This window comes from Mirounga angustirostris, unplaced genomic scaffold (genome assembly GCF_029215605.1).
Source record: "Mirounga angustirostris isolate CCGP_5_RB_7025 unplaced genomic scaffold, mMirAng1.0.hap1 SCAF_2, whole genome shotgun sequence".
Taxonomy (NCBI): Eukaryota; Metazoa; Chordata; class Mammalia; order Carnivora; family Phocidae; genus Mirounga; species Mirounga angustirostris.
Window position 1 is genome coordinate 153701883 of NW_026991710.1, and position 27782 is coordinate 153729664.

Below are 27782 nucleotides of genomic sequence, written 5' to 3' on the forward strand. Positions count from 1 at the left end.
TCTCCGCTGAGCAGGGAGCCCGATGTGGGGCTCCATCCCAGGACCCTGGGATCAAGACCTGAGCGGAAGGGAGAGGCTTAACGACTGAGCCACCCAGGCACCCCTAAAAGAGATTTTTAAATAATCATATACTATATATAAAAACTTGAGGGTGCAGCTAAAGTTGTGCTTTATAGAGATTTATAGTCTTAAATGCTATTAAAACCTTGAAAAATTGTCAAGCTAAGTATATAGGAAAAGCAAAACTCCCAATAAAAGGAAATGAGCATATATTTAAAAACAAAATCTGCCATAGAAAACAGAAAACAAACCTATACTAGATAGGATCAACAATGCCAAAAGTTGTCTTTGAAAATACAAATAAAATTCATAAGCGTCTTAGCAAGAATCATCTAGAGTAAAAAAGGCATCATAAATGAGAAAAGGAAGCAGCACATATCCTGATACCAATCTCATTCATGAACAGCTGAAAACAACCCCAAGTATTAGTAAACCAAAACCAGTAACCTAAAAACTTCAAGGCCAGGTTGAGATTATTTCGGCAAGACTAGGTTGACTTAACATTCAAAGAACAATGTAATCATCATATTCGCCCAATGAAGAAAATTCAGTGATCTCCAAAGAAGAAAAATTTTGATAAAATCCAGTTAAAGACGTTTGAAAGCTTAGAAAATAAAAATAAAACCTCTTAGAAACCTAGGAACAGAGAGCAGGAGCTTCCTTAACGTAAGTGTGTTTACATCTAACAAGCTATAGTTAACATTTTATAGTTATAGAAAGTTCATGTCCCCCTAAAATTCATGTTGAAGCCTAACCAATCCCTAATGTGATGGTATCTGGAAGGTAAGATTAGGTCATGAAGGTGGAGCCCTCAGGAGTGGACTGTGTCCTTGACGGAGAGATGAACTCTGCCCCGAGAGGATGAAGCAAGGCTGCAAGGCAGGAAGTGGGCTCTCCCCAGGCCCTGGATCTGCCAGTGCCTTGATCTTGAACTTACCAGCCTTGGGAACTGTGAGAAATAAATTGTTTAAGCCACCCAGGCTATAGTATTTTTGTTATAGCGGTCCAACTAAGACAATAGTGAAATGTTGAAAGCTTTTCCTATGAAAAATGGAATGAGACATTAATTCAAAACTGAAAATCCGAATCTACAGATGAACTTTAAAATTAAATAAGTTTAGGAAGGCTGCTGAATGCAAGGTCAAATATAGAAGTCAGTCGTATTTTATCAGCAAACAAATGAAACTAACAGCTTTACTTCCAGTGGCTTCAGAGAAAGTATCAAATGCTTAAGAATAAATCTAAATAAATTACATAAGACCTCTAACATTGAAAACCCCAAATTACTGAGAAACTAAATAAATGGAGAAATATACCACGTGTACAGACAAAAGATAAAATAGCTTTTACAATCAATCTTTCCCAGATTGGCCTATACATTTGATGTAAAATCCCAACAGTTGTTTTTTTGAATTGGTGATGGCTTTTTGAGGGTCTTAAGCTGATTGTAAACTGTACATGCAAATGCAAAGGACCAAGAAGAGACACAATACTCTTGTAGGAAAAAAAGGTGGGAGCATTTACAACACCAACATCAAGAATGTAGTAACACAATGTGGTACTAGCATAAGGAAAACCCACAAGGCTAAGTGGGAATAAACAGGCAGAAATAGACACATATATTGGACACAACCTATGACAAAGGTAGCAAATCAATAATAAATAGATAAGAGGGCAAGAGGCTCAAGTAGTCACAATCAAAGATGCTCATTAACAGTAATATAAATTACGGTATATTCCTATAATAGAATATACAGCAATGAAAATGGGTTTCAACTAGATGAAACATGGATGCATCTTGACAACATATTCAATTTATATAAAGTTAAAAAACAGATTAAATTTTAGACATAATAGGTAGTTATGGGGCACCTGGGTGGCTCAGTTGGTTAAGCATCTGCCTTTGGCTCGGGTCATGATCCCGGGGTCCTGGGATCGAGCCCCAAGTCGGGCTCCCAATGGCAGGGAATCTGCTTCTCCCTCTCCCTGCCCCCCAGCCCAACCCCCCACTTGTGCTCTCTCAAATAAATAAAATCTTTAAAAAAAACGGTAGTAACATTTGAGGAAAATGATGATTGAAGAGAACATGAGGCAGTGTTTTATTTTTTTACCCTGGGTAGTAATTATGAAGGTGTTTGATAAATAAGGTGTACATTTTTAAAAATAAACTTTTAAAGAAGTTTTAGATTTACAGAAAAATTGCAGAGAATTCCCATATACTCCACACCTAGCTTCCCCTACTCTCAACATTTTAAGTTAGTATATTTGTCACCATTAACAAACCAACAAAGCAATATTGATACATTACCTAAAGTATACTTAATTTAGATTTATTTGGTTTTCACCTAATGTCCTCTTCTGTTCCAGGATCCCACATTACATTTAGTTGTCATGTCTCCTTGGCTATAATTTTTCAGATTATCCTTTTCTTGTTTTTGTTAAATTTCACTTTTTTAGAGCAATTTTAAGTTCATAGCAAAATTAGGAGGAAGCAGAGATTTCCATATACTCCCTTCCCCCCAACATGCACAGCCTCCCCCACTATCAACATCCCCTATTAGAGTGGGACATTTGTTGCAGCTGATGAACCTACACTGACAAATTAGGGGTTACTCTTGGTATTGTCCATTCTGTGGGTTTGGACAAACGTTTGAAGTGTATCCACCCTTTTGTGTCATACAGACTAGTTTCACTGCCCTAAAAATCCTGTGTTCCACCTATTCATCCTTCCCTCCCCCCCGAACACCTGATCTTTTTACTGTCTCCATAGTTTTGCCTTTTCCAGACTATCATACAGTTGGAATCATACAGTATGTAACCTTTTCACATTGGCTTCTTTCATTCAGTAATATTAAGGTTTCTCTGCCTTTTTGGGGCTCGATAGTTCATTTCTTTTTAGCACTGAATAATATTCCATTGTCTGGATGTATATTCATCTACTGAAGGACATCTTGGTTGCTTCCAAGTTTTAGCAATTATGAATAAAGCTGCTATAAACGTCCAGTGGGCAGGTTTTCGTGTGGATCTGTTTTCAATGATTGGTTTTTACAATCAATGAGCATGTACTGTTTCTATAATCACAAAAATAATCTGGAAAGAAAATCAATACATTTGGTTGTATAAGAGAACAGACAGAGAACATTGAAAGGAATTTTAATTGATTCATCACAAAGCATTGAGCAAGCAAAATAATGTTAATAAAAATTTTTAAATAAAATATTTAAAACAAAAACAGCAGTGCAGAGAACAGCATTAAAATATTTGCATATTACACACATTTTAACACTTCCACATTCTTTTTGGAATCCAGGCTTTTAAATTTTGGGAACATGTTAACTTACAGGCAAATAAAAGAATGCAGATGAACTGATTCTACAGAGTTATAAGCCGGAAAACTACTTCCCTAGAGTCCTACTGCCAGGTAAGCAGTTACATGAATTTTAGAATCAAAATATTCTTTGCTCTTCAAAGTAAGTATCCAAGAATTATACTAGAAAAATGTGTGCATACTGAGGTGTGTTTACATAATGTCATCACATTCTCTGGCCCATCCACCTACATACATTGATTTACTGACCTCAGTTATATATTACTATTCACTTTGTCAGCACGGCAGCCAGACTCCTCAGAACAAGTCAGATGTATTTTAAACATGCAAAAGTTTTAAAAATGTAACCATATGAATCATCTAATCCAACTGGGGGTCCATTCTGTTAATGCTGTCAATCCCCAGCAACAAGCGCACTGAAGGTAAGCAGCACAAATTAGCATTTTCACACTCCCAAAGGTCATGAAATGACAATAGTGCAATTACTACGTTTAACTGTATTTGGATCCGATGACAGGTACATTTTGCTTAATATGATTTTCAAAAGGATTAAAACCTTAAGCTACAGAATTCTGTTCTACATAAAAGGATATGGAACTTTTACTCATTCTTTACCATAAAGAGGGGAAAGCCCTCTTACAAATTAAAAATTCAAAATACTTACTAAATCTGTTCAAACTGAATTGCTCCAGCCAATACCTATAAAGTGAGAATTTGTGTACAGAATTCAGGAATTACCTTTAAAGACTGGGCATGGAAATTATTTGCCTGTCTTTAAATTTTGCTGTTTGCTTCTGATTGGGCATGAGGTAATCCTGGTGCAAAAGTGTGCTTTATAAAAGGTAAGTGGTCACATATCTGTGGAAACCATCTTGCTTTGTCAGTGTTTTTATGTAGGAGGCATGTCATTTTCCAGTAATAGCTACAAAGTTTCATAATTAAGGATTCCAGTGCTAGTCAGTATATATTATCCAAAAAAAAAAATTTTTTTTGAATCCCCAGATAATTTTCAACAAATTTATCCCTCACTTTTCAATTCATAAGGAACAAAACCGATACAGGTTTTTGTGTATGTGTGTATCTTAGTATATTTATTTTGATACTTGCTAAATATTATATGATATGGGGCTCTCTGAACTCATCCACACAGTAACTGTTCTATAGTAGACACTGGCTTCAACTATTAAAATTGTATACAAGGAAATTAGGGGTGTTGCAATATTTGGTTGCAAATAACTTGCCATCTGGTGTTGGGTCAGAAAATGCTATTTCGTCAATCTTGAGAAAACAGCCAAACATGAAGCAATTCCTAAAGAAGAGGAAAAGACAATTTAACAATGGAACCAACTTAAAATTCCAACTAATCATAAGCATAATTTATTTTAAAGCAATCCAAATATAAAATTTCAATCTCTTTAAATACTCTTGATTAAAATAAAAATTAAGTGATAAAGTGATTTAATGCCTTAGATTTTAGAGATGGAAGTCTAATGATACCATTTCACAGAAGAGCAAACTGAGGTCCAGAAAAAATTCTGCTGAGAGGCAAAAGGAGCTGTAAAAACCATCTAGCTGACTCCAGGGGACCCATGGTAATGAGCAAGGAATAGACGATAATATTGCTGACTAAAAGCCACAGTTCATTAAAACCAAAAAACCACCATCAACAATTTTAACCAACAACTACTCTCCTCAACCACACCACACGCTCAGAGCTTTAAGGAGGCAAAAACTAACCTGCATTTTGACCACAACTCTCCTGACCCAGCTCAACTAGGATTAAAAGTAATAAAATGAAATGGTTAATTCAACGAAATTGAAGGATATTCCAAAAATAACCGGCCAGTACTCTTCAAATTCTTCAATGCCATAAAAGACAAAGACTAAGAAACTGTTCCAAGTGAAGGAAGATAAAGATGAAAGAGCTAGGACAACTACGTGCAATGTGATCATGGCAGGAAAAAAAAATGCTAGGAAGGACGTTTGAAGACAAATGACAAAATGGAAATATGAACTATACATCAGATAAAAGCATTACATTAACATTAAATACCCTGTGTTTGATGACTGAAGTATGCTTATGAAAGAGACTACCTTTTATCTTGGTCTTAAGAAATACACACTGAATGAAGTACGAGGGGCTAAAGGGGCATAATGTACATAACTTACTTCTAAATAATTCAGGAAGAAAGTAAATGTTAAAACCTGATGAATCTGGGCAAAGGTAAATAAGGGCTTCTTTTTACTATTTCTGGTACTCTTTTATAGGTTTGAAATTATTTCAAAAAATAAAAAATTAAAGATTGGATTCAATTAGAAGATAAAAGCATATGGTATACTATGTAATTTCGTACAAAGTTTATTGCTAAATTTACTAGAATCCAAAACAAAATATTAAACAGGTCTTACTATCTTTATAAGTGATATCAGCTATGGAAAGAACATTAGATCTGTGGGTTTGAGTCCTAACTCTGTCCTTTTATTCACCTATCAGTATAGACGTGTACTAATAATCCCAGGTGAGCCTCAGTTGCTTCTTAGGTAAAACAACCATGAACAATATTCTACTCTTGTGGGGATTTAAATATATATTGCCCAAGGCTCCTTATATACAGGATAGCTGCCAATTTTGCTACCTGTATCTTCAATTCCCGGGCATGAGAAGAAAGATGTGTTCTCAAATGAATGTTTTTATTTCTCCATTAAAGGCAACTTAATTTTTATTCATTATTGCTTATAGATAACCTATTGCTTTGGTACTCAAATTACGATCTACAGACCAGCAACACTCATCATCCCCTGGGAGCTTATCAGGAATGCAGAATCTCAGGCCCCACCCCAACCTACTGAATCACACCTGCATTTTAACAAGATCCCCAGGTGATTGATACACACGTTCACGTTTGAGAAGCACTGGACTACAGACTGGTGGAGCTAGGTTAGATACTGGTATTCCCCATGCCAAATGTATGCATCTCCTAACATAAAATACAGAAAGTAGAGATATTTCATAATTAACTGTCAAATAAAAATCTTTAGAGACACTAATTTTTCTCACTGTTCCCCTTTATAAGGAATGTGCAGGGGACTAGGATTATGGCCCAACACTGGATCCCACAGTGGTTTTGGGTGTTCTTTCTTAAAAAGTGTATAGGACTCGGGGCACCTGAGTGGCTCAGTTGGTTAAGCGACTGCCTTCGGCTCAGGTCATGATCCTGGGGTCCTGGGATCGAGTCCCACATCGGGCTTCCCTTGCTCTGCAGGGAGCCTGCTTCTCTGTCTGCCTCTGCCTGCCACTCCCCCTGCTTGTGCTCTCTCTGTCAAATAAAGAAATAAAATCTTTAAAAAAAAAAAAAAGTGTATAGGACTCAACAGGCTTGACTAGCGCTACTCAAAGCATGGTCCCTGGTCTGGTCAAAGTGTGGTCACTGGATTGTAACCTGTTATCTTAGGAATAGAAGTCGAGAGAATAAGTTTTGTGAAACTCATCCAGCCAACCTAGATCAGGTACATTAACAAGCAAGAAGTAAGTTCATTTGTCACAGAAGAAACTTCAAGTAACTAAATGTTCGTTCCAAGTGTGAACCTGGGAGTTTAAAATGACAAATCACAATTTTTTATTGATATACAATTCATACATCATAAAACTCACCCTTTAAAAGTGTGCAATTCAGTGGTTTTTCGTATATTCACACCACTGTGCAACTACCAATATCCATTCCAGAACATTTTCATCACCCCAAAAAGCAACCCTGTACCGATCTGTAGTCACTCTCCATTCACCCTGCCCTTAGTCCCTGGAAACTACTCGTCTATTTTCTATCTATGGATTTGCCTGTTCTAGATATTTTCTGTAAATGGAATCATACAATACGGGACCTTTTGTGACTGGCTTATTCCAATTAGCATATTGTTTCCAAGGTTCATCCATGTTGTAGTAGAGGTTAATACTTCATTCCTTTCTGTGGCCAAATAAGATCCCATTGTATTATTGTATGGAAATGCCACATTGTATTTATCCATTAATCATGAATTTGATTGTTTACACTTTTTTGGCTCTTACGAATAATGCTATTATGAAGCTTCATGTATTAGTTTTTATATGGACACATGCTTTCATTTCTTTTGAGTATATACCTAGGAGCAGAATTGCTGGGTCATATGGTTAAGTTTAGTTTTTTGAGAAACTACCAGACTATTCCACAGCAGCTGTACCATTTACATTCCTACCAGCAAAATGTAAGGATCCCAATTTCCTCCACATCTTCACCAATATTTGTTATTTTCCCCCTTTTAAAAAAAATTTATAGGGACGCCTGGGTGGCTCAGTCGGTTAAGCATCTGTCTTTGGCTCAATGATCCCAGGGTCCTGGGATCAAGTCCTGCATCGGGCTCTCTGCTCTGCGGGGAGCCTGCTTCTCCCTCTGCCTCTGTTTCTCATGAATAAATAAATAAAATCTTTAAAAAAAATAAAATAAATAAAAATAAAAAAATAAAAAAATTTATAGTCATGCTAGTCAGTATGGTGTCTCATCACGGTTTTGGTTTGCAAATCCTTTTTTTTTTTTTAAAGATTTTATTTATTTATTTGACAGAGAGATAGAGAGCACAAGTAGGCAGAGCGGCAGGCAGAGGGAGAGGGAGAAGCAGACTCCCCGCTGAGCAGGGAGCCCGATGTGGGGCTCGATCCCAGGACTCTGGGATCATGACCTGAGCTGAAGGCAGACGCTTAACTGACTGAGCCACCCAGGCGTCCCTGGTTTGCAAATCCTTGATAGGAGCCTTATTTATTTCTTCTTTGGAGAACTGTGTATTGAAATCCTTTGCCCATCTTGAAATTGGGCTATGTGTCTTTTTATTGTTGTGTAGTAAGAGTTCTTTCATATATGCTGGATATATTAGATAAATGATTTGCAAATATTTTCTTCCATTTTGTGGGTTGCCTTGCTAACTCACTTTTCCATTTTAGTTACATTTGTGAATTATATTAAGTCTTCATTAATTATACCTGGTCACACACTAGTCAGTGAACATGTACAATTTCCGTAATTCTTTTTTTAAACCTGTATTTTGTTTGTAGAAATTATATTTATTGCAGTGTTAACTTTTATTTACATCTGCTGAATCCAATAAAAATGTGGGCTTGTATTTTCTGTTTTGTTTTTCTATTTCATTTTCTAGCAATTCATCTCATTTTATTAAAGTGTCGGTCTATAATTAAACTAGTTTTTTACCGCAGGTAGTTTGATGAGCACTGGGCTATCATGTTTCACACTTGGAATGTTGTGCCCTAAATTGAGTACATCTAGTGGGGTTTTTCCCCCAGTGCCAACACTTGCCTTAGCCTGACTTTGGTAGTATTTAAACAGAAGTGTCTTAACAACATAGTTCGCTTTGACTCATGAGCCGGCAAAGGTTCTGAGAAAGCTAATCTGGGTCTAGATCCATTTTATTTTATTTCTTACCTGACAGTATCTACCAATCGTCGTGCGATGCGCTTTCTTCGTTTTAGTCTGAAGACCCATATTCTACTTATTCCACAGACTGCAGGTTCTGGTACATCTGAACATTGCCAAGCCCGGTGACATTCTTTAGAGCTTGGGGATTCTGGACCAATTGGTTCAGAAAGGACACGGAAGGCCTGCAATGATATACAGACGCATCTAGAGCTAACAGTACAGTTGAGTTCACATTTCTTTTTAAAAGCCATTCCTTAAATAAGACTTAAGTATCTAAAATTAATCTTGTTATGCCTTCACCAAAAATGTTAATTTTTAAAAAAAATTTATAGGGACGCCTGGGTGGCTCAGTCAGTTAAGCATCTGTCTTTGGCTCAATGATCTTTAAAATGAAAGAAAAGGCCAAACTGATCACTAATATAAACCAGCTACTTTTCTCTCCATTTTCTGATAAACCCACAAGAGGTTTGAATTCTTATCCATTTAGTCACACAATGCTTAAAAAAAAAACAACTACTGGTGTTGAGATATTCCTACGTTCTAGTGTATTACAGACCATTATGAAACTTCCTTCTTCGGATTAAAAAATTATAAAAATCAGACTCTTACTTTTAATCCAGTACATAAACTTCTCCCATTCTCTCCAGCCTAAACTATATTTATGATATCCTGAAAAACTGGTAATACTAAAGAAGATTTTTGCATATTAACTATGAAATTTGGTTGGTATTTAAGGATCTTTTTAAACTTTCTATTTTGAAATAATGTATCCTTCACCCGGTTTCCTCCAATGGTTATATTTCCCATAACTATAGTACAATACCAAAACCAAGGAATTAACGTAAGTATAATGTATGCATATAGTTCCATATCACGGAACAATTCATCATACCTGTATACTCATTTAAGCACCACCACAGCTAACCCGTACAAAGAGCTACCGTACCATCTCAAAGATCTTTCTCTTTTTTTTTTTAAGATTTTATTTATTTATTTGAGAGAGAGAGAATGAGAGACAGAGAGCATGAGAAGGAGGAGGGTGGGAGGGAGAAACAGACTCCCTGCCAAGCAGGGAGCCCGATGCGGGACTCGATCCTGGGACTCCAGGATCATGACCTGAGCCGAAGGCAGTCGCTTAACCAACTGAGCCACCCAGGCGCCCCTCAAAGATCTTTCTCTTGCTACCTCTGTATAGCGACACCCACCTTTTCTCCTCCACCATCTCTAAGCCCTGGCTACTTCAGTATGTTCTCTATCTCTATAATTCTGTTATTTTGAGGATGTCAAATAAATGGAATCATACATCATGTGACCTTCTGAGATCGTCTTTTTTTCACTAGCACAATGTCCTTGACATCTATCCAAGTTGTTGCATATATCAAGTTTGTTCTTTTTTATTGCTAAGTCATATTCCATTGTATGAATGTACCAGCTGTGTAATCATTCACCTACTGAAGAACACTTTCATTGTTTCCAGGCTTTGACTACTACAAATAAAGCTGCTATGAACATTCAGGTATGGGCTTTTGTGTAGAATAAGTTTTCATTTCTCTGGGATAAATGCCCAGGAACAGGATTGCTGGGTCATATGAAAAACATATGATTAATTTTTTAAGAAACTGCCAGGGCATCAGGGTGGTCAGTTGGTTGAGTGTCCAACTCTTGGCTTCAGCTTGGGTCATGATCTCCGGGTTGTGAGACCAAGCCTCGTGTTGGTGCCGGGCTTGGCATGGAGTCTGCTTGGGACTCTCTCTTCTTCTCCCTCTGCCCCTCCCTACTGTGTGCACATACATGCACTCTCTCTCCCTCTCTCTGAAATAAATATGTCTTAAAAAAAGACAAAAAAAAAAACAAAAAAAAAAAACAACCGCCAAATGTTTTGCAGTCTTAACATTTTACGTTCCAACAATGTCTAAAAGATCTAGTTTCCTTGCATCTTTGCCAGCATTTGGTATTGTCACTATTTTTAAATGTAGCTGTTCTGATAGGTGGGTACTTAATTAAGTTTTAACTACCATGAAGAAAACTTTGCTTTTGAAATAAGAAATAAGAAAAAGTAGAAGACAATATGTTTGGCTATATTTGTCTAACATCACTACATAAAGTCTACTTCTTTAAAATGAAAGAAAAGGCCAAACTGATCACTAATATAAACCAGCTACTTTTCTCTCCATTTTCTGATAAACCCACAAGAGACACTATATTGTGTGTGTACACACACACATATATATATCTCACATATATATACAATGAAAAAGCAGATAAAAAGAAAAAATAAGGAAGAACAATAAAGATAGTAGAAATGAGGGGCACCTGGGTGGCTCAGTCGGTCAAGCATCTGACTTTGGCCCAGGTCATGATCCCAGTCCTGTGATTAAGCCCCGCATCAGACTCCCCACTCAGCTAGGAGTCTGGTTCTTCCTCTCCCTCTGCCCCTCCCCCTGCTTGTGCATGCGCTCTCTCAAATAAATACATATAATCTTCAAGAAAAAAAAAAAGATAGTAGAAATGAGAGGAGAAAGGGAGGCACTTACACAAAGGAATAGGATAAATTTATGCTAGTATCGTTTTAAGACATATTGAAACAGTATTTTTAAAAGGAAGGAGACGTAAGTGTGGGATACTATAAAGTCAAATAAAAAGAACACATTTGAACTATAATTCTCTCTAGCTAAAGATTATACTATAAGCTCCTTGAAGGCAAAAACTATCTCTACTCTAGAACAAAAGTTGGCAGCCTTTTTCTGTGAAGGGCCAAGTTGTAAATATTTTAGGCTCTTTGAGCCAGGTGATCTCTGTTACAAAAGCAACCCCAGATAATATGGAAATAAATAAGCATAGCTGTGTTCCAATAAAATTTTATTTATAAAACAGGTGGTGGGCTACACTTGGTCCACGAGCTGAAGTTTGCCAACTCCTCTTCCAGAACATTGCTAATTAGCACCTAAAATAGATTCTAATTAAGGGACAATAATTCTTTTGCCAGCTACATTAACCTGCACTAAACCACATGTTCAACATCTGGGCTCTACAGATTTGCTTATTTAAAATCACTATATTTTATAGTCCGGGTATGGAAATGACTACATGAACATAAGACTCACTGACTTATTCTGCTTACATATGACAAAATACCAAATATAATAGAAATAAAAGATTTCAATTATTCATATGGTCAAGGATACTTTAGTAGGGAAAAAAAGTCATCAATGGTAGCATTCTTAAATGCTTATTGAGATTTCACCCAACTACTTTATTTTGCTCACACATTATGCCAATAATTTAAAAGACATATACCATACCTGTTTGATGGGCTCTGCAATTAAACACCCAACTACTCTCTTTTCATCAGATATGAAGAGAAAAGTCTTGGTTTTGTTTGGACATCTGGGAACAGCTTGGTGGAAGCCCAATTCATTATCAACAAGTTCTTGGACGTCCTCCACCTAATGATGTTAAAAACCAAAAGAGATTAATTTATGATTACTATCATTTTAGCTTCTTTTACCTCTATTCCCTAGATTTATACACTCCCCAAATTATTTCACTATTGATGCATGTATCTGCCACTCTGGAAACAGGGTTTGAAAAACCTATTTTACAGATCACTTTCAGCAGAAAGAAATGCAGACTCCTGGGGGAGTAAGGAGTGGGAAGTGCCAGAAGAGATTTTGTTTCAGCTTTATTCACTGTTCACTGGGGGGCTCAACATCCAGCCCAAGAAACAGACAATACTAACACAGAAAAAGACTCTGGGGTAATTTCTCAATATTAAAAAGTTTAGTTTATCTTTCACAAGTGAAAATGAAGGTAAAGGATAAAACAGATAACTGTTTTCTTTAATCTTTGACTGACACTTTGTCTTATAATTCTAAATTTAGTTTTGTATAAGCCACTATGAGAGTCATCCTTGCATGCACACCAAGGTGGATTAGCTCTCAGGAAAGGTGTTTCATACTTAGGTTGATTTCTTGGTAAGAGGAGAAAAAGGGAGTAGGAGGAGAACAAGGATTAAAAAACTTTTATGTTCCATACCTTTCTGAGAGCATAACTTGGATCATGTGGCAGGACCAGCACAATTTTCCCATCCCAAAACTCTGCTACTACGCGTTCTTTTTTCCAGCCCTGACAAAAAGAAAAAAAAGTCATAGTTTAATTTGAAAAAGAGAGAAAAAAAACATCAAATAGTCTGGAGAGAACAAAAAGATGAACAATGAATGATATAAAAAAAGACACAATCCATCTCAAGCGATGTGAGGAGGGAAATAAAAGATGCCTAAAATACAGTGCCTGTCCTCAGGAGGCTGACACCCTAGTGGGAGACATGTACATAATCTACTACAAAATAAGATGAAGTCAATTAAAGAGCCCTTCATAGGAATATAGAGAAAAAATGATGAATTATTAGGAGTAGGAAGGTGGGGGAGGGCTAGGGTAAGCAGAGCTTTAATAAACCACACTAAAAATAGAGGAAAAAAGGAAATGCATTTGAGTAGCAGGAACAGTCACAAAGACCAACAGCAGGATGTACTGGGCTAGAAAGGTGCTTGACAAAAAGATGGAACCTCTCCTATCAGAAAAGAAAAAGCCTGGAGAAGTCACAGAAAAGTTGTTTTTCTAATCCTATCTACAAAGAAGAAAGTAAAGTGAGGAGGTGCAGGGAAGTGAGGTCTCCTCAAGTCTTTGAGTTTTGTATCCTAATTGTTCAGCTCTGCTCAAAAGGCTAGAATTAAGGATGAAGGGTGTTCACTCAGCCTAGGACAATACTTCTCTTATATTAGGATAGAAAGTTTGAACTGGCACTTTCATAAAAGGTAGCTTTTAAATACTGTCAGCCTCAAATATTTAGAAAACAAAACTGCAGATGGTATTTATGGAGATATATATATATATATATCTTTTCAATGTTTAAGCAAAAGAAATGTATCTTTTAAGGCAGTTTTACTTTTAGAACAAACTGAAAGACTACTTTTGACTTACTGTGTATTTGATGCCCTCCAGAAATCTGTAGTGATGCTGAACATGCTGCAGTTCATCTTCAGGACTGGAGGCAGTGTAGATCATACCGCAAGACTTACACATGGTGACTCCAAAGTGTTTCTGACCTGCGTCCTGTAATTGGGAAAAGAAAAAGAAAAAGCCCATCTTAAACATATCACAAATAGCTCTGTATTTTAGTTCATGTAACTACTCACTCAAATTTCTTCCTATTTTTCTTTTATGCCGGCACGAGTAAAATACTAAATGAAAGTCTGTTTACTATATGCTCTTCCCCCATCTACTAAACAAAATGGAATGAGAAGAGACCTAAAAATGCAATAAATTGATGAAAGAAATCAAACTGTCTCTTTGATGGTATAAAAAAAATCAAGATCCCTTGGCTGGACCTGTAATTCTAGAAGGAATCAGATTAAATCATAAAGATAATAGCTAAGATGAACAATAGTGCTTCTTTATTAAGCTCTTAAATGAGAGCCGTGAAAAGGCCTTGTTTCAAAGAGGCAGGGCAAAAATCTCAGGCCTTGTATATTCATTATATAGTATTTTTTCCTTAAGTGATTAGGAATATTAAAATTCTTTGCCCCAAGAGCTGATAAAAAAATAAATACATAATAAAAGTTCAGAAAACTTTCCTAAATTTGGCATGATAAATTCATGAATGTAGGAAAGTCAGGAATATTCAATTTTTATGGCTTATTAACTTCCATTCTATCTCATGAGGCAATATTTAATGCTGCTGAAAACACCAAGCTCTGAATGAATACTGGGATTGTAAAACTTTTTCTGCAAAAGGCCAGATAGAAAATATTTTAGGCTCTTTTTGTTTCATATCATTCTCTTTTTTCCAAACCTTTAAAAACATCAAAGCTATTCTTAGTTTAGCGGCCATGGTTCAGATTTGGTCCATGGCCATAATTTGCCAAGCCCAGGTCTATTACAGTGTAGCTATGCTCATTACATCTTTTGTGGATCAACAATAATTTTCCTTATCCGGAGACAACTGATTCATTAGCATTCTACTAAATTACTAGCATTGCCTAACATTATGAGTTTGAAAATCTACTTGACTAGCTTTAAGTGCTATCACCACAACAAAGCTGGCATTTACAAGACTCATAATGTCTCTAAACCATGTTAACTATGCTAAGACAACATGTCTGACTTCATGTTCTGTATGTGAGAGCCACAAAACAGGAGGAGCTTTGTTTTAAATTTACTCACAATGATGAGCTGCTCTTTTGTTTCTTTATTTGCATCTCTGGTATTAGTACTTTTCTGCGTGTTGATCTGCTTCAAGAAGTTAGCAGATATGACGGATCCCACAGAAGACTGTTCGTCAACTAAAGATCTTTGAAATGAAAGTTAATAATTTAATACTTAATATTTAACAAATTAAAAATATCTGAGGAATTACAATAAAAAGAAAACAGATATGTACATAATACTTGCAGAGAACCTTGCAATTTTTACTGCTCTCTATTGACAGTAACTTGATGAAGTAATAGGGCTCAGAACTATGAGAAACCTGAGACCCACTCAGAGAGGATCAGTAGTTTCCTCCAGGTAAAGTAACTAGTAAAGAGTGGCAGTAAGACACAAATCCTCATCTTCTAACTCCAAGTCCAAGGAACTCTCATTTATAGTATCAGATGCACATACGCAGTCTTAAGTTGACTTCCTCCTTAAAAAGTAAATTTTTTTTTTTTTTGCTTTGCCAAATTTTAGGACAATGTTTACCCATGTAGGCATAAAGAAATTCCTGTAACACCACAGAAAATAAGTAGATTTTTTTTTTAAAGACTTTATTTATTTATTTGACAGAGAGAGGCACAGCGAGAGAGGGAACACAAGCTGGGGGAGTGGGGGAGGGAGAAGCAGGCTTCCCACCGAGCAGGGAGCCCAATGTGGGGCTTGATCCCAGGACCCCGGGACTAGGACCTGAGCCGAAAGCAGATGCCCAACGACTAAGCCACCCAGGCGCCCCAAATAAGTAGATTCTATTATTGAACCTCACAGTTCCACAGGAAATTAGCCACCAGCATATTATGATCCAACAACTCTTTACTTGGGCAGTTGAATGAGGCTAATATATTCACTTGTCCTCATACCTAATACACCACCCTACTATTCTCAAATACTTAGGAAAAAAATATTTTGGCTGGATATATGGTGTTGAGGCAACCTGTTCTCATTAGGAAAGAATGTTGGGATTGGCTTTCGGAGGTTATAAACTGGAGGCTCTCGGGCCAAATCCAGCTAGCAGGTATGTTTTGATTGGCTTATACAGTGTTTAAAACTTTGGATTAGCTACCAATATTTCAAAATCTAGAGATTTCACTTAAAAATGTGTATTTCCAATATTGCAAGAGACACTATAAGATCACCAGACCACTATGTCTTCAAAGAATGCAACTAACACAGCGCATGCTTTTAGATGAGGTATGCATTCTTCAGTTGGCTCCAACCTCCACCCAATCTCTATAGGCCCTGAGTTTGTAACTCTCATCTTATAATGAAAGGACCTTGGTTTTCCAAGGACGAAAGGAATAAAAATCTGTGGAGAGTAGAGGGAAGAGAAAATCGGCAAGGAAAAAACTAAGGGCCCAAAGCAAGAGATTCAGAGAAAACTAACAAGCTAAAAAACAAAACAAAACACTAGAGAAAAACCTGTCCAATGCTTCAAGGCTAAACCAAGCTACCCTGTTATCATTTGACTAGAAGAATATCTTTCCAACTGATTTGGCAATATCATGGTAAGAAATATATTTTACATTTTGACCAATACAGACACATATATAAAACTAAAAACAAAAAAGTTTCACTAAATAACTTACTGTTAATAAATGTGAGAGATGCATTATTCCATTTAAAAAATGCTAGATACGATGCTTTTAAACTGCTCTGACAAACCACTAATGGTACATGCCCGTTATATAAAACACACTCTGTAGGTTGCTTGACCCCCTTGTTTATGCAACCTTTGCTAAGGAACTCAGCTCTTCCCATCCCTGCATGTATGACCACAATCTATTTCTTTTTTTTTTTTTAAGATTTTATTTATTTATGACACAGAGAGAGAGAGAGAGAGAGAAAGCATGAGCGGGGCGGGGGGGAGGGCCAGAGGAGAAGCAGACTCCCCGCTGAGTAGGAAGCCCAACATAGGGCTCCATCCCAGGACCCTGATATCATGACCTGAGCAGAAGGCAGACACCCAACTGACTGAGCCAGCCAGGCGCCCCTCTTTATTCTACCTTAGTAATTTTAACACTTTATTATATGTATTCGTTTAAATGCCTGTCCTCCTTCAACCATAACTTCCATGATAGAACTATGTGTTATTTATCTTCACAGCTCCAAAACTCAGTATAGTTCAGTACCGCATAGTACTCTATAAATGCCAAATGAGTGGCTAAACAAAAAATGAATGTGAGACAATGAGCCTGGAGAATCTGTAACCTACCTAAATTAAAAGTCATAGGTTAATCCATAAGGGATTGATGAGATTTGACCTTTTGGGTCCTACATAAAGAGAAATTTTGAACAATTCAACCAGTAGTATCCTAATATCTCTTTAGGCTAGATTAGATTAGTGTATACACTTTTATCAGCTAATTGTGGTAGGTTTCGATCTTCAATAAATAGTGATGAAAGAAGACATAGATGAAAAAATGGAAACGTACAAAAATCTAGGAATATGGCCTTGGAAAAAGGAAAGTTGCCCACCCAAGCCAATCTCTGAAATGACTTAAGGTGAGGTGCCCTGAAAGTAGAACCAAGCTAGAATCTCCTTGCTCGATACCTCCAGTTATTTATCAAGTGGGGAGAGAAGGACCAAAACCACTTAGGAAGATGTTAAGACTACAAGAAACTTCTTTTCCAGAGCTTTCCCACCTATTCTGCTCATACCCACCCATGCCTCCCCACATCCCAGTCTTAGCTTTGACTAGGATAGTGGTAGCTTCAGCTAGGATTTATAAGAGCACTGAGCTGCTGCAAGTTACTCACTCTTCTGGTCAGTTTCTTAGTCTATAAAATGGGGTAAATAATGGTACATCATAAGGTTGTAAATGCTCATTAAACATGAACTATTCTTAATATATTATCACCCAGGAAAGGCAATATAGCCGAATTCAGATATGGACTCTAGTCGTGGCTGCTAAGATTGTTGCACCTAAGAGCTGTGCAATTGTAACTGGATTACTATCAGTTTCCTCAGCTGAAAATGTAATTATTAGTAGTATCTACCTTCTAGGTTGTTGTAAGAATCAAGTGAGATAAAGGATATAAACTACTTATTATGGGTCAGGTACTGTATAAAAATGTTAGCAAAATGGAGCACCTGGGTGGCTCAGTCAGTTAAGCATCTTCCTTTGGTTCAGGTCAAGATCCCAGGTTCCTGGGATTGAGCCCCGTGTCAGGTTCTCTGATCAGCAGGGAGCCTGCTTCTCCCTCCCTCTCTCTCTCTAATAAAATCTTTAAAAAAAAAAAAATGTTAGCAATTATTATTGTTCAAACCCATAAAGATTTTTCCCTTCTCTCAACTCTTAGGTTCTTTTGAAGTTTCTGTAAGAGGGCCTGATTTCATCTTATTCTCAATATCCCCTAAGTGGGGAAGAAAAAATATATTCTCCAAATTAAATAGTGCAAAAAAGAAAGATACCCAAAGGACTCAAAATTAAATAAACCTTAAACATTAAAACAAGAGCAATCCCTACCTTTTTGTATTGACCGAAGACACACTGAAGATGGGATAGACAATGGACTCAGGAGAAACTGGTAGGGGAAAAAAGGACAATAATTTATATTACAAAATAAACCCAAAGCTTTAAATCATAAATATTTAAAGGTTAGTATGACGAAAATATTCAAGTCACTTCATTTCAAGACTTAACAAGTAATCATCAAGACTGTCTGGTATTGGCAGAAGGACAGATAGATTAATGGAACAAAATAGCCCCAACCAGACCCACGCAAAAACAGCCAACTGATTTTTGACAGAGGCAAAGGTAATTAAATGGAGAAAGGATAGTCAACAAATGGTGTTCGAACAATTGGACAGTCATATGCAAAAAAACCTGACAATACTTTTCCATAAAAATTAACTCAAAATGGGGGGCACCTTGGTGGCTCAGTGGGTTAAAGTGTCTGGCTCTTGTTTTCAGCTCAAGTCGTGATCTCAGGGTTGTGGGATTGAGCCCAGCGTCAGGCTCTATGCTCAGCTTGTCCCTCTCCCTCTGCTTCTTCTCTCTTTCTCAAATAAATAAATGAATCAAATCTTAAAAACAACATTAACTCAAAATGCATCATGGACCTATATGTAAAATGTAAAACTATATAATTCTAGAAGAAAATGTAAGAGAAAAATCCACATGAACTTGGGTTTGGGTATGTTTTTATATACAACACCAAAAACACAATACATGGAAGAAAATATTAATTAAGTTGAACTTTATCAAATTTAAACATCAGCCGTGATGGTGGAGGATTCCAAGATGGAATGCAGACTGGGACAAATGCATGTAAGTGTATCAGAACTGCACGGCATAACTGCAATAAAGAGGTAGGGGAAGAACAGGCAGCTGATCTAAGTAACTTTTCAGAACCGTTTTAACTAGAAATTATAAGGCTAAAGACAAAAGGACTGTAAATATCATACTCTAACTGGTAAGTATTTCTCACAGGAGTGTGAATTAACAATTCTGAAACTACTGTGCAGGTGTCCTGGGACTGAACAATTAAGTGGGTGGACAGTGAAGAGTGGGAACCAGGTTTTTCACTGTCCATGGGAGGCTATGGATAAACAAGAAAGGGATAAACCCTGAGGTACTGGATTAGAGTCAGAGACATCAGGTTCGAACTTGTGTTTACTTAGCATATGCACAGATGGAGAGATACAGGAACAACTAGAGATATGTGTGTATACATGCATTAGTATACAGACATGTAGTTCCTAGCTGTCTGCTGACAGGGCCTAGAAGTAATGACACTCCAGGAGCAACCCAACAGAACCAGTTTCCTTAGAGAAATGGCTGATTCTAGGACTGGGGCAGGGAAGATTCAAGAGGAGCCTGGAGCACCCTGTAGTGCCAGAAAATAAAGAAGTGCTCAAAAAAAAACAAAAGGACAGGACATGCCAAAGAGAATGACCAAAAAGACCTCCCAATGGTCAAAGCCAGAACAATCTGAACAATAGGATAAATACTGTAGTGTTAGATTATAAACCAAAATATAAAATACTTATGAGTTCCTACTAATATGTGTCCATGAGTCCATTTAAAGATTGAATAATTAGGAGAGAAGAGACAACACTTTACAGAAGATTTCCAAATAAATATGTAAATATTTCCCCCTCCAGGTGATGGAGCTTAATCCCCTCCCTGAAAGGATGGGCTAGACTTAGAGATTTACTTCCAAAGAACAGAGTATGGAAAAGGAATAGGAATGATTTTACAGGGGAGAAACCTGCAAACCTGACCTTAACCAAATGACAGAGGTTAACATCATCTGTAATATCACGTGGTGAGAAGAGTACTTCCCCTTAGTGGCATTCTTCCCCAAAACCTGTAGGTCCAGTCTATTAATGAGACAAGGATCAGACAAACCAAGATTCAAGGCCACTGTATAGGACAACTGGCTAGTACTCCTCAAGAATGTCAAAATCATGAAAAACATGGAATAAACAAAAGACTGTAAATGTCATAGACCAGAGGAGACAAATGAGACATGATAACTAAATGCAGTGTGGTACCCTGGACCGGATCCTAGAACAGAAAGAAGGCATTTATAGAAAAGATGGTGAACTCCAAATAAAGTCTAGAGTTTAGTTAGTAGTAATGTACTAATAACACCTGTCTCTTAGTTTTGACAAAAGTATCATGGAGATATAAGATGGTAACAATGGGTAAAGGATATATAGGAACTCTCTGCACTGTCTTTATAACTCTTCTATAAATCTAAAATTATTGGGGCACCTGGGTGGCTCAGTCAGTTAAGCGTCTGCCTTCGGCTCAGGTCATGATCCCAGGGTCCTGGGATCAGGCCCCACATCAGGCTCTCTGCTCAGCAGGGAGTCTGCTTCTCCCTCTGCCCCTCACCCCACTTGTGCTCTCTCACTTTCTCTGTCTCTCTCTCAAATGAATAAATAAAATGTTTAAAAAAAATAAATACATAAAAAAATTTTAAAAATTAAATTATTGCACAATAAACAGCCTATTTAAAAAAAAAAAAAAAAGACCAGGGCGCCTGGGTGGTTCAGTCAGTTGAGCATCTGCCTTCGGCTCAGGTCATGATCCCAGGGTCCTGGGATCGAGCCCCACATCGGGCTCCCTGCTCAGTGGGGGGCCTGCTTCTCCCTCTGCTGCTCCCCCTGCTTTCTCTGTCAAATAAATAAAATCTTAAAAAAAAAAAGTTTTAAAGACCAAAGTTAAAATAGTAGTTGCCTAGAGAAAAATATGTTGCAAGTGGGCTATGTAGCAAAAAGCAAACTTTTAACTTTGCATTGAAAAATAGAGTTCATTCTCTAGAAACAAGGCCAAAACAGGTCTGATCAGCTGTGGCTAAGTTACTTGTCTATAAAATGGGCATACAAACCCATTTCCTAGGGTTGTTGTGAGAAATTACAAACTAATTATGAAGTAATCAACTTTTACCATTTGTATACTACCTTTATGAATTTTGCCATATCCTTATGCCATCTGTATTATTTTTTATTCATTAAATATTTTTCTTTAAATGAATTTAGTTTACTGAAATAAATTTATATTAAAAGAAAACTTTACAACTACTGTAAAGAGAAAGCCATTATTGTTTTGTTACATGTTGTATTATATCAGTAATAGCACAACCCATGTAAAGCATAACACATACTAAACACTTAGTGCTGCCTGGTACATATTCAGCACCTAGTAAATACTAGTTACTAACAGTGTATCTCAGAATCATCATTATGAACAATCCTTCTATATATATCATTAAGTCCTGTTAAGTGCTATTGTTCCAAATTATGCTTTTAGTTTTATCTATGTTTTCTTCCTATGAACTGCAGTTTTCTCACTATAGTCAACATATATACTCCTAGAATTTTAATTTATTTCCAAAATTACAGATATAACCAACAAGGTAAAGTTACCAAGAATCTGGTTGGTAAATAAAATGTTAATTAACCTCTATATGTATTCATAGTTTAGTAAATACTGTTGATTTGAACAATGACACCACGAGTTAGTAATGGGATTTCAGAACTAAGAGAAAATTAAAAATGAAGACTAACCCCTTACTTTAGAGATCTCCTCCCTAGATCACACAGTTAATTAGTGGCAGACCTAGACAAAATCCCAAGGTTCCTGATGCCCAATTCAGTGTCCTTTCTATGGCTTCGTAAATTATGCTTACTTACAATAGGACTTTGATCACAAATATATAACATAAGTTGTTTTTACTCCTTCCTATTATTTTCGGTAAAAGATAGGTACGGTAGGTGTGATGAGAAGACTGAATTCTAGGGAGCCTAAGTAACTTGGCCACATCGCATAGACCACTTATGCATCAGTATTTGTCTTAAATTCCGGCCCAAGGTCTCCTTGTCTTCAAAATGCACCGCATTGCTTACCATAGAAAACAGTGTCACTGAGACAAACACAAAGATACAAACACAAGCACACATACTGAATAAAAAAAACCCGAACATATTACTGTGTATAATTCCATATTGATACTAATGAATTATCATTACAAGTAAATAAACTCATTTTGAGAAGTTTTCTCTTACTTACCTGCCTTGTTTTCACTGAGAGAATCCTCTGAAGGAAAACACTTATTTTCATTAGGCATACCTTCTCTTAAAGAAACTACTCCACCTAATGAATCCTGAAAATAATGAGTAGGGAAAATTAAAGGAAACTTATAATTCTTAATTATTTCCTATCTCATGAATGAATCCCAATAGATTTATTCCTAAAGCAAAATATCTAGTTTATTATAAATTACACTTTTAAACTGATTGTAAATCAATTTTCAGACTACTTTAAGGAAAATTTCCTCTATATTTACTAAATGTACATAATCTTTTAAAAGAGTGCACATATTTAATACTGTAATTTGTCATCCTGTCAAAAACGTATTACATTTCCTGATAAAGATGGTAGATTGAAGATTATAAAACATCCCTTCTATGATAATGAAGTAAAAAAAAAAAAATTAGCAAAAATGGCAAAATTTTCCCCAGCAGCCACCAAACAGGAAGGGACAACTTTCTGTCATAAGCTTTAAAAACAGGCAGCCAAGGGAAAAAAAAAAAGAACACTCTGGAGTAGCTGGAGAGGCTTCTAAATCCCACTTGTTGGGCAGTAGCAGGGAAGGGGGAAAAGCAAAGTAGAAACATTCTCAAGTGTTTCATTAACACTACTATCTGGTAAGACTTAGAGAATATATAGCTTGGGAGGAAAGTAAAAAACCCCTTTTGATTAAAGTAGAACTCCTATTCAAGACCATTACATCTCAGTAGACATGGGACAATGCATCAGTTCACCATTTCTCAGGGCTCCACAAGGAGTTGGGGAAAGGTGATGTACCCGCTAATGAAAAGAAGATTCATCCTTGGCTAGGAGAGATGAATACTAGTAGTGGGTATTTAACAAAATCTTAAGAATCTTGAGCAGAGCTCAGTTCCACAAATTTAAGATGCACAAAAGCCCAGCTCCAAAGATTACTGAAAACTAGACGGAACCCAATACCCAGCCCCACAAAATGAAGTTCAGAAAAGAAAATAAGGCAGAATAGAGTGTTGCAGAGAATTCATCACGTCACTGTATAAATGCTGTATCTTTATTACCAAATAGATAGGGAGAATACTAACCAGGAGATGGATGGATAGAAATGCAGATACCACCCCCCCATTGCCACTTTGTTCTGCTAAACTGAGAATTCTAGCCTGAATTGTGCATTTTTAAAAACTAAGGTACATTTATATAAAGTTCACAGATATAAAGTATACAATCTGATCAGTTTTGATAAACTTACACACTTATATCACCGAAACCCAAAACTCCAGTCAAGATATAGGGGTGTTTTTGGCAGGAAAAGTAGGAAGAATTAGTAAAATCAGAATGTCATGGATTAGCCAGCAAGAACAAGGTATAAAAAAAAAAAATTATACTTTGTCTTCTCTAAATTTTCTAGAATCTAGCACTTTAATGAGCTGAAACAAACAAATAAAAGCAGTACGCTCATACACTTTAAAACTACCCTAGTTTTGTTATTTCTACTTTCTAAAAATACTACCAAGTAAAAATTGCTAAGTTTCTCTGGACTTTAGTAATAAGGGGATTTAATGAAATGCATACTTTAATGCAAGAAAATGTTGTAGGCTTCCCTAAGCCAAAAAAGAGAGAAAAGTCCCATCATTCCACCCTGCCCCTAAATTCTTTATAGTGATTAAAATATACTATTCAGCTTCATAAAACAGTCCTTTAGACTATAAAGAAAATAAAATTTTGTTCAACCATGTTATATATATATTATGTATACTGAAGTTTTAGTTAGTTTTTAAAGTTACATATTTGGTTTTCTTTACCTTTATTGATTTCTCTTCATTTTTACTTCTTTCATGAAACAGCTCGATGCTTGGTTCTTTTTCTAGTAACAAGCACTTTGGCACTTGCCTTGTCTCAAAAGTTTTTCTTTTACTGACAGTCTCTACATCAGAATCTTCGATCACGTCTGATATATTCTTTTGTGTGAGTCCCAGTAATGGCTTGTTTTCCAGAGTCAGTTTTCTAAGACAGGGCTTTTTTCTACTAACAAAAAATGCCGCTCCACCCTGGAGTGTAACTTGTGGTTTGACTTTTTGGCTTAGAACCCGAGGAGCATTCAGATTATTTTGAGCTGAATAATAATTATTCCCTTTCTCTACAGTGGGCTTATAGGCCACTCGATTTTGCTTGGGATTTTTAGAATTCTTTGATAGAGGCTTGATGTATTTATATTTTGGTTGATATTTAGAAGTTAAACTCTTTTGTGGTTTTTTATTCAACCTCTTAGAGCAGACTGGTTTTCCCTGCATTTTTTCTGTCACCACGGGAAAAGATTTGTCTTCATTATTAGTTTTTAGACAAATGGACCTATTCGCGTTTATCAATTTTCTCTCTAATGGGTTGAGGTACCATTTATTTTTGTTGTAAAAGGATACAGTAGACACAGCAGATTTAAATGGTGAACCTTGATTTGCAGGTGGAAGTCTGTTTTTTTTAGTTGTTTTGAGTGGACTTGAAAGGAAATGGCCCTGTTGAGGGCAATGTACATTTTCTTCATTTTTATCACTGCTTTGGCAAATGTAATTTTGATCAGGTGATGGAAATATATTTTCAGCAAAGTCCAAAATTAATTTCTTTGATGGAATGTCTGATAATAGGCTATGAAAAGAAACAAGGTCCAATTTTAAGTATCATTTTGCTTCAATTTTGTGCCAATCTACTGCTAAGTAATAAACAACCATACTTGTAGGTCATACTAAAAACAATACATCCTGTCTACCAAACACCCATCCATACACATTATCTATTAGTTTAACAATAGGATTCTCAAATTAGGTCTTTACCAAAGCATTCAAATATTTTTCAAAAGTAAAGTCCCAATAATGCTTGCAAAAACAAACACTGTTAACAAAAAAGCTTTGATATTGTGTGTGTGCACGCGCTTTAAAACCTATTTCCAAGTTTTGGCCATATACTCAGAGCTCACCAGGCTTGACTGGCTACAAGTTTCCTAAAATTATTAATTCTATGTAATAAACTGACCCCCTCAAGCCTGTTCTGTGGGGAGTAATTTATCTATTATGACATGGAGTAAGCACTGAGTAAACAGACTTTCTAGGATTGCTCACAGAAGAGTACTGTATGAAAAACACTATGTTAATTATTATATAAGAGAACAGAAAGGAGCAAGGTAATAAAAGATTTGACATACATTTCCAAGTCACAGAAAACAGCTCTTCCTGATTCTCTCCAAGGGCACTGAATAATTAATTTTGAAAGCTTACAGTATTTCCAGATTAGAATTAGAATATAAAATGTTACTATAGCCACAAGGAGTAGACAAGTGGAATAATGGAAATTTTAAGAAACAGAAGAGAGAATATAAGAAAGACAAGAAGGTGGATTTTTCTTTAAGAGTTTCTAACCACAGGATGAGACTCACTTGTCATAGTTCGAAGAATGCTGCTTCCTTTTTCTTGGAGTAAAAGCTGACATCTTCTTAACTGAACTCCTAAAAGCAATAGGAAAATTATAATAACTGAATTTATCCAATATGTACAAAAATCACTATATCAAAATTACACTTTTAGAGTCTGAAAAGGTTTTTTGATGGATGAGGTATTTTTTTTTTAAAGATTTTTTTTATTTATTTATTTGAGACAGAGAGAATGAGAGACAGAGAGCATGAGAGGGAGGAGGGTCAGAGGGAGAAGCAGACTCCCTGCCGAGCAGGGAGCCCGATGCGGGACTCGATCCTGGGACTCCAGGATCATGACCTGAGCCGAAGGCAGTCGCTTAACCAACTGAGCCACCCAGGCGCCCGATGGATGAGGTATTTTAAAAAGCAAATCACTTTGGGGCGCCTGGGTGACTCAGTCGTTGGGCGTCTGCCTTCGGCTCAGGTCATGATCCCGGGGTCCCGGGATCGAGCCCCGCATCGGGCTCCCTGCTCGGCGGGAAGCCTGCTTCTCCCTCTCCCACTCCCCCTGCTTGTGTTCCCTCTTTTGCTGTGTCTCTCTCTGTCAAATAAATAAATAAAATCTTTAAATAAATAATAAAAGCTTATTAAAAAAACCAAATCACTTTAATGAACACTTAATAAACAATAAATTTAAAAAAAGGAAAACACTGCATCACCATAGCAATTAAGAAGAAATAAAAGCAGAATTAGTACATCTGTTTCAAGCTGGAAAATGACCCTACGAAGGAAGAAGTATTTTTTTTTAAATTCCATTTCAGGACACATTTTCCCCTTTAGTCAGCCTGATTAATTAACACCAAATTTAAATACTCTATTGGGATATCTCCTTGTTGATCTCCCTCACCAGAACCTACACTTCCTTAATAAGCCATTTAACACATTTTCTTGTTGGTTTAACTGTCTTCCTCAACAGCCTGAATGCTCAATGAAGGCAGAGACCGTTTCTAGCTTTTTCTTCAGAGTTCAGCAAGAAAACGGGTTTAGCATAATCCTCTCCCATCTTACTAAAGAGCCTGGAACAAGCCGCTTGTTCCTTGTTTATAAGACTTGGACCTCCTCCGGCTGCTGAAAATAAACACAATCATGCACGTTAAGTCTCGAGCATGAGACAGCCTGGTTATGTTGCTCAGTAGTTTCTTCTCCTTCCTTCGGATCAGGTACATTAAAAAAAAAATAATACGCAAATATGATTTCAAGGTGAAACAGAAAACCAAGGTCTCTGGAACTCAATGTTGAGTAGCGGCTTAAGAGAAGACACTTCTGGGGCTGAATGAGGAAAGATATGACAGAAAAGCGCGCCTGTTCCCGAACCTTGTCAGGGCAAATAGACAAGGAAACCCTAAGTCAGAAAAATGGAAACCTGGCGACCTCAAAGTGCGGAGAACCCCCGGTGGTTTCGGTCTTGAGCCGCTGTGGCGCCAAGCCCTGAGCTAAAGGTCTTTTTCCTTGACATTCACCCGCACGTTCCACAGAATCTCCAGTTCTCCTCAGTCTTCCGCCCCACGCCTCGGCCCCCGCAGCTCTTACCTGAGGTTCGAAGCCGGGAATCTCTCTTTGGAGGAGCCAGTTTCTCCTCCACTGTATTCAAATTACCGCGCGCCCGTGAAGGCTAAAGCTGCTGCGTTCTGATTCGCCGCTTTTCAGACCTTCCAAGGGCTGGCTCGGTGATTGGTCGCTCACTAGCCGTTGCCCCGCCTATCCGG

At 36.9% G+C, this 27782-nt stretch overlaps 1 protein-coding gene across 1 annotated transcript; it reads right to left on the bottom strand.

The window, feature by feature from the left end:
- Nucleotides 1-3202: 3202 nt before the first annotated feature.
- Nucleotides 3203-27762, bottom strand: ESCO2 (establishment of sister chromatid cohesion N-acetyltransferase 2). Its single transcript, XM_045879337.3, has 11 exons — nucleotides 27607-27762; nucleotides 26041-26109; nucleotides 24419-25256; nucleotides 22620-22713; nucleotides 18564-18621; nucleotides 15070-15196; nucleotides 13828-13959; nucleotides 12883-12972; nucleotides 12150-12293; nucleotides 8854-9029; nucleotides 3203-4697 (listed from the first exon to the last, which is right to left on the bottom strand). The coding sequence occupies exons 2-11, from the start codon at nucleotides 26091-26093 to the stop codon at nucleotides 4565-4567; spliced, it is 1845 nt and encodes a 614-aa protein (XP_045735293.1). The 5' UTR covers nucleotides 26094-26109; nucleotides 27607-27762; the 3' UTR covers nucleotides 3203-4564.
- Nucleotides 27763-27782: the final 20 nt, after the last annotated feature.

Coding starts and splice junctions, on each gene's coding strand:
- ESCO2 (XM_045879337.3), bottom strand. CDS start 26,093: ATGTCAGCTTTTACTCCAAGAAAAAGGAAGCAGCATTCTTCGAACTAT. Junction 22,714..24,418: donor ATGAAGAGAAATCAATAAAG/GTAAAGAAAACC, acceptor CATTATTTTCAG/GATTCATTAGGTGGAGTAGT. Junction 15,197..18,563: donor TCTTCGGTCAATACAAAAAG/GTAGGGATTGCT, acceptor TTCATTTCAAAG/ATCTTTAGTTGACGAACAGT.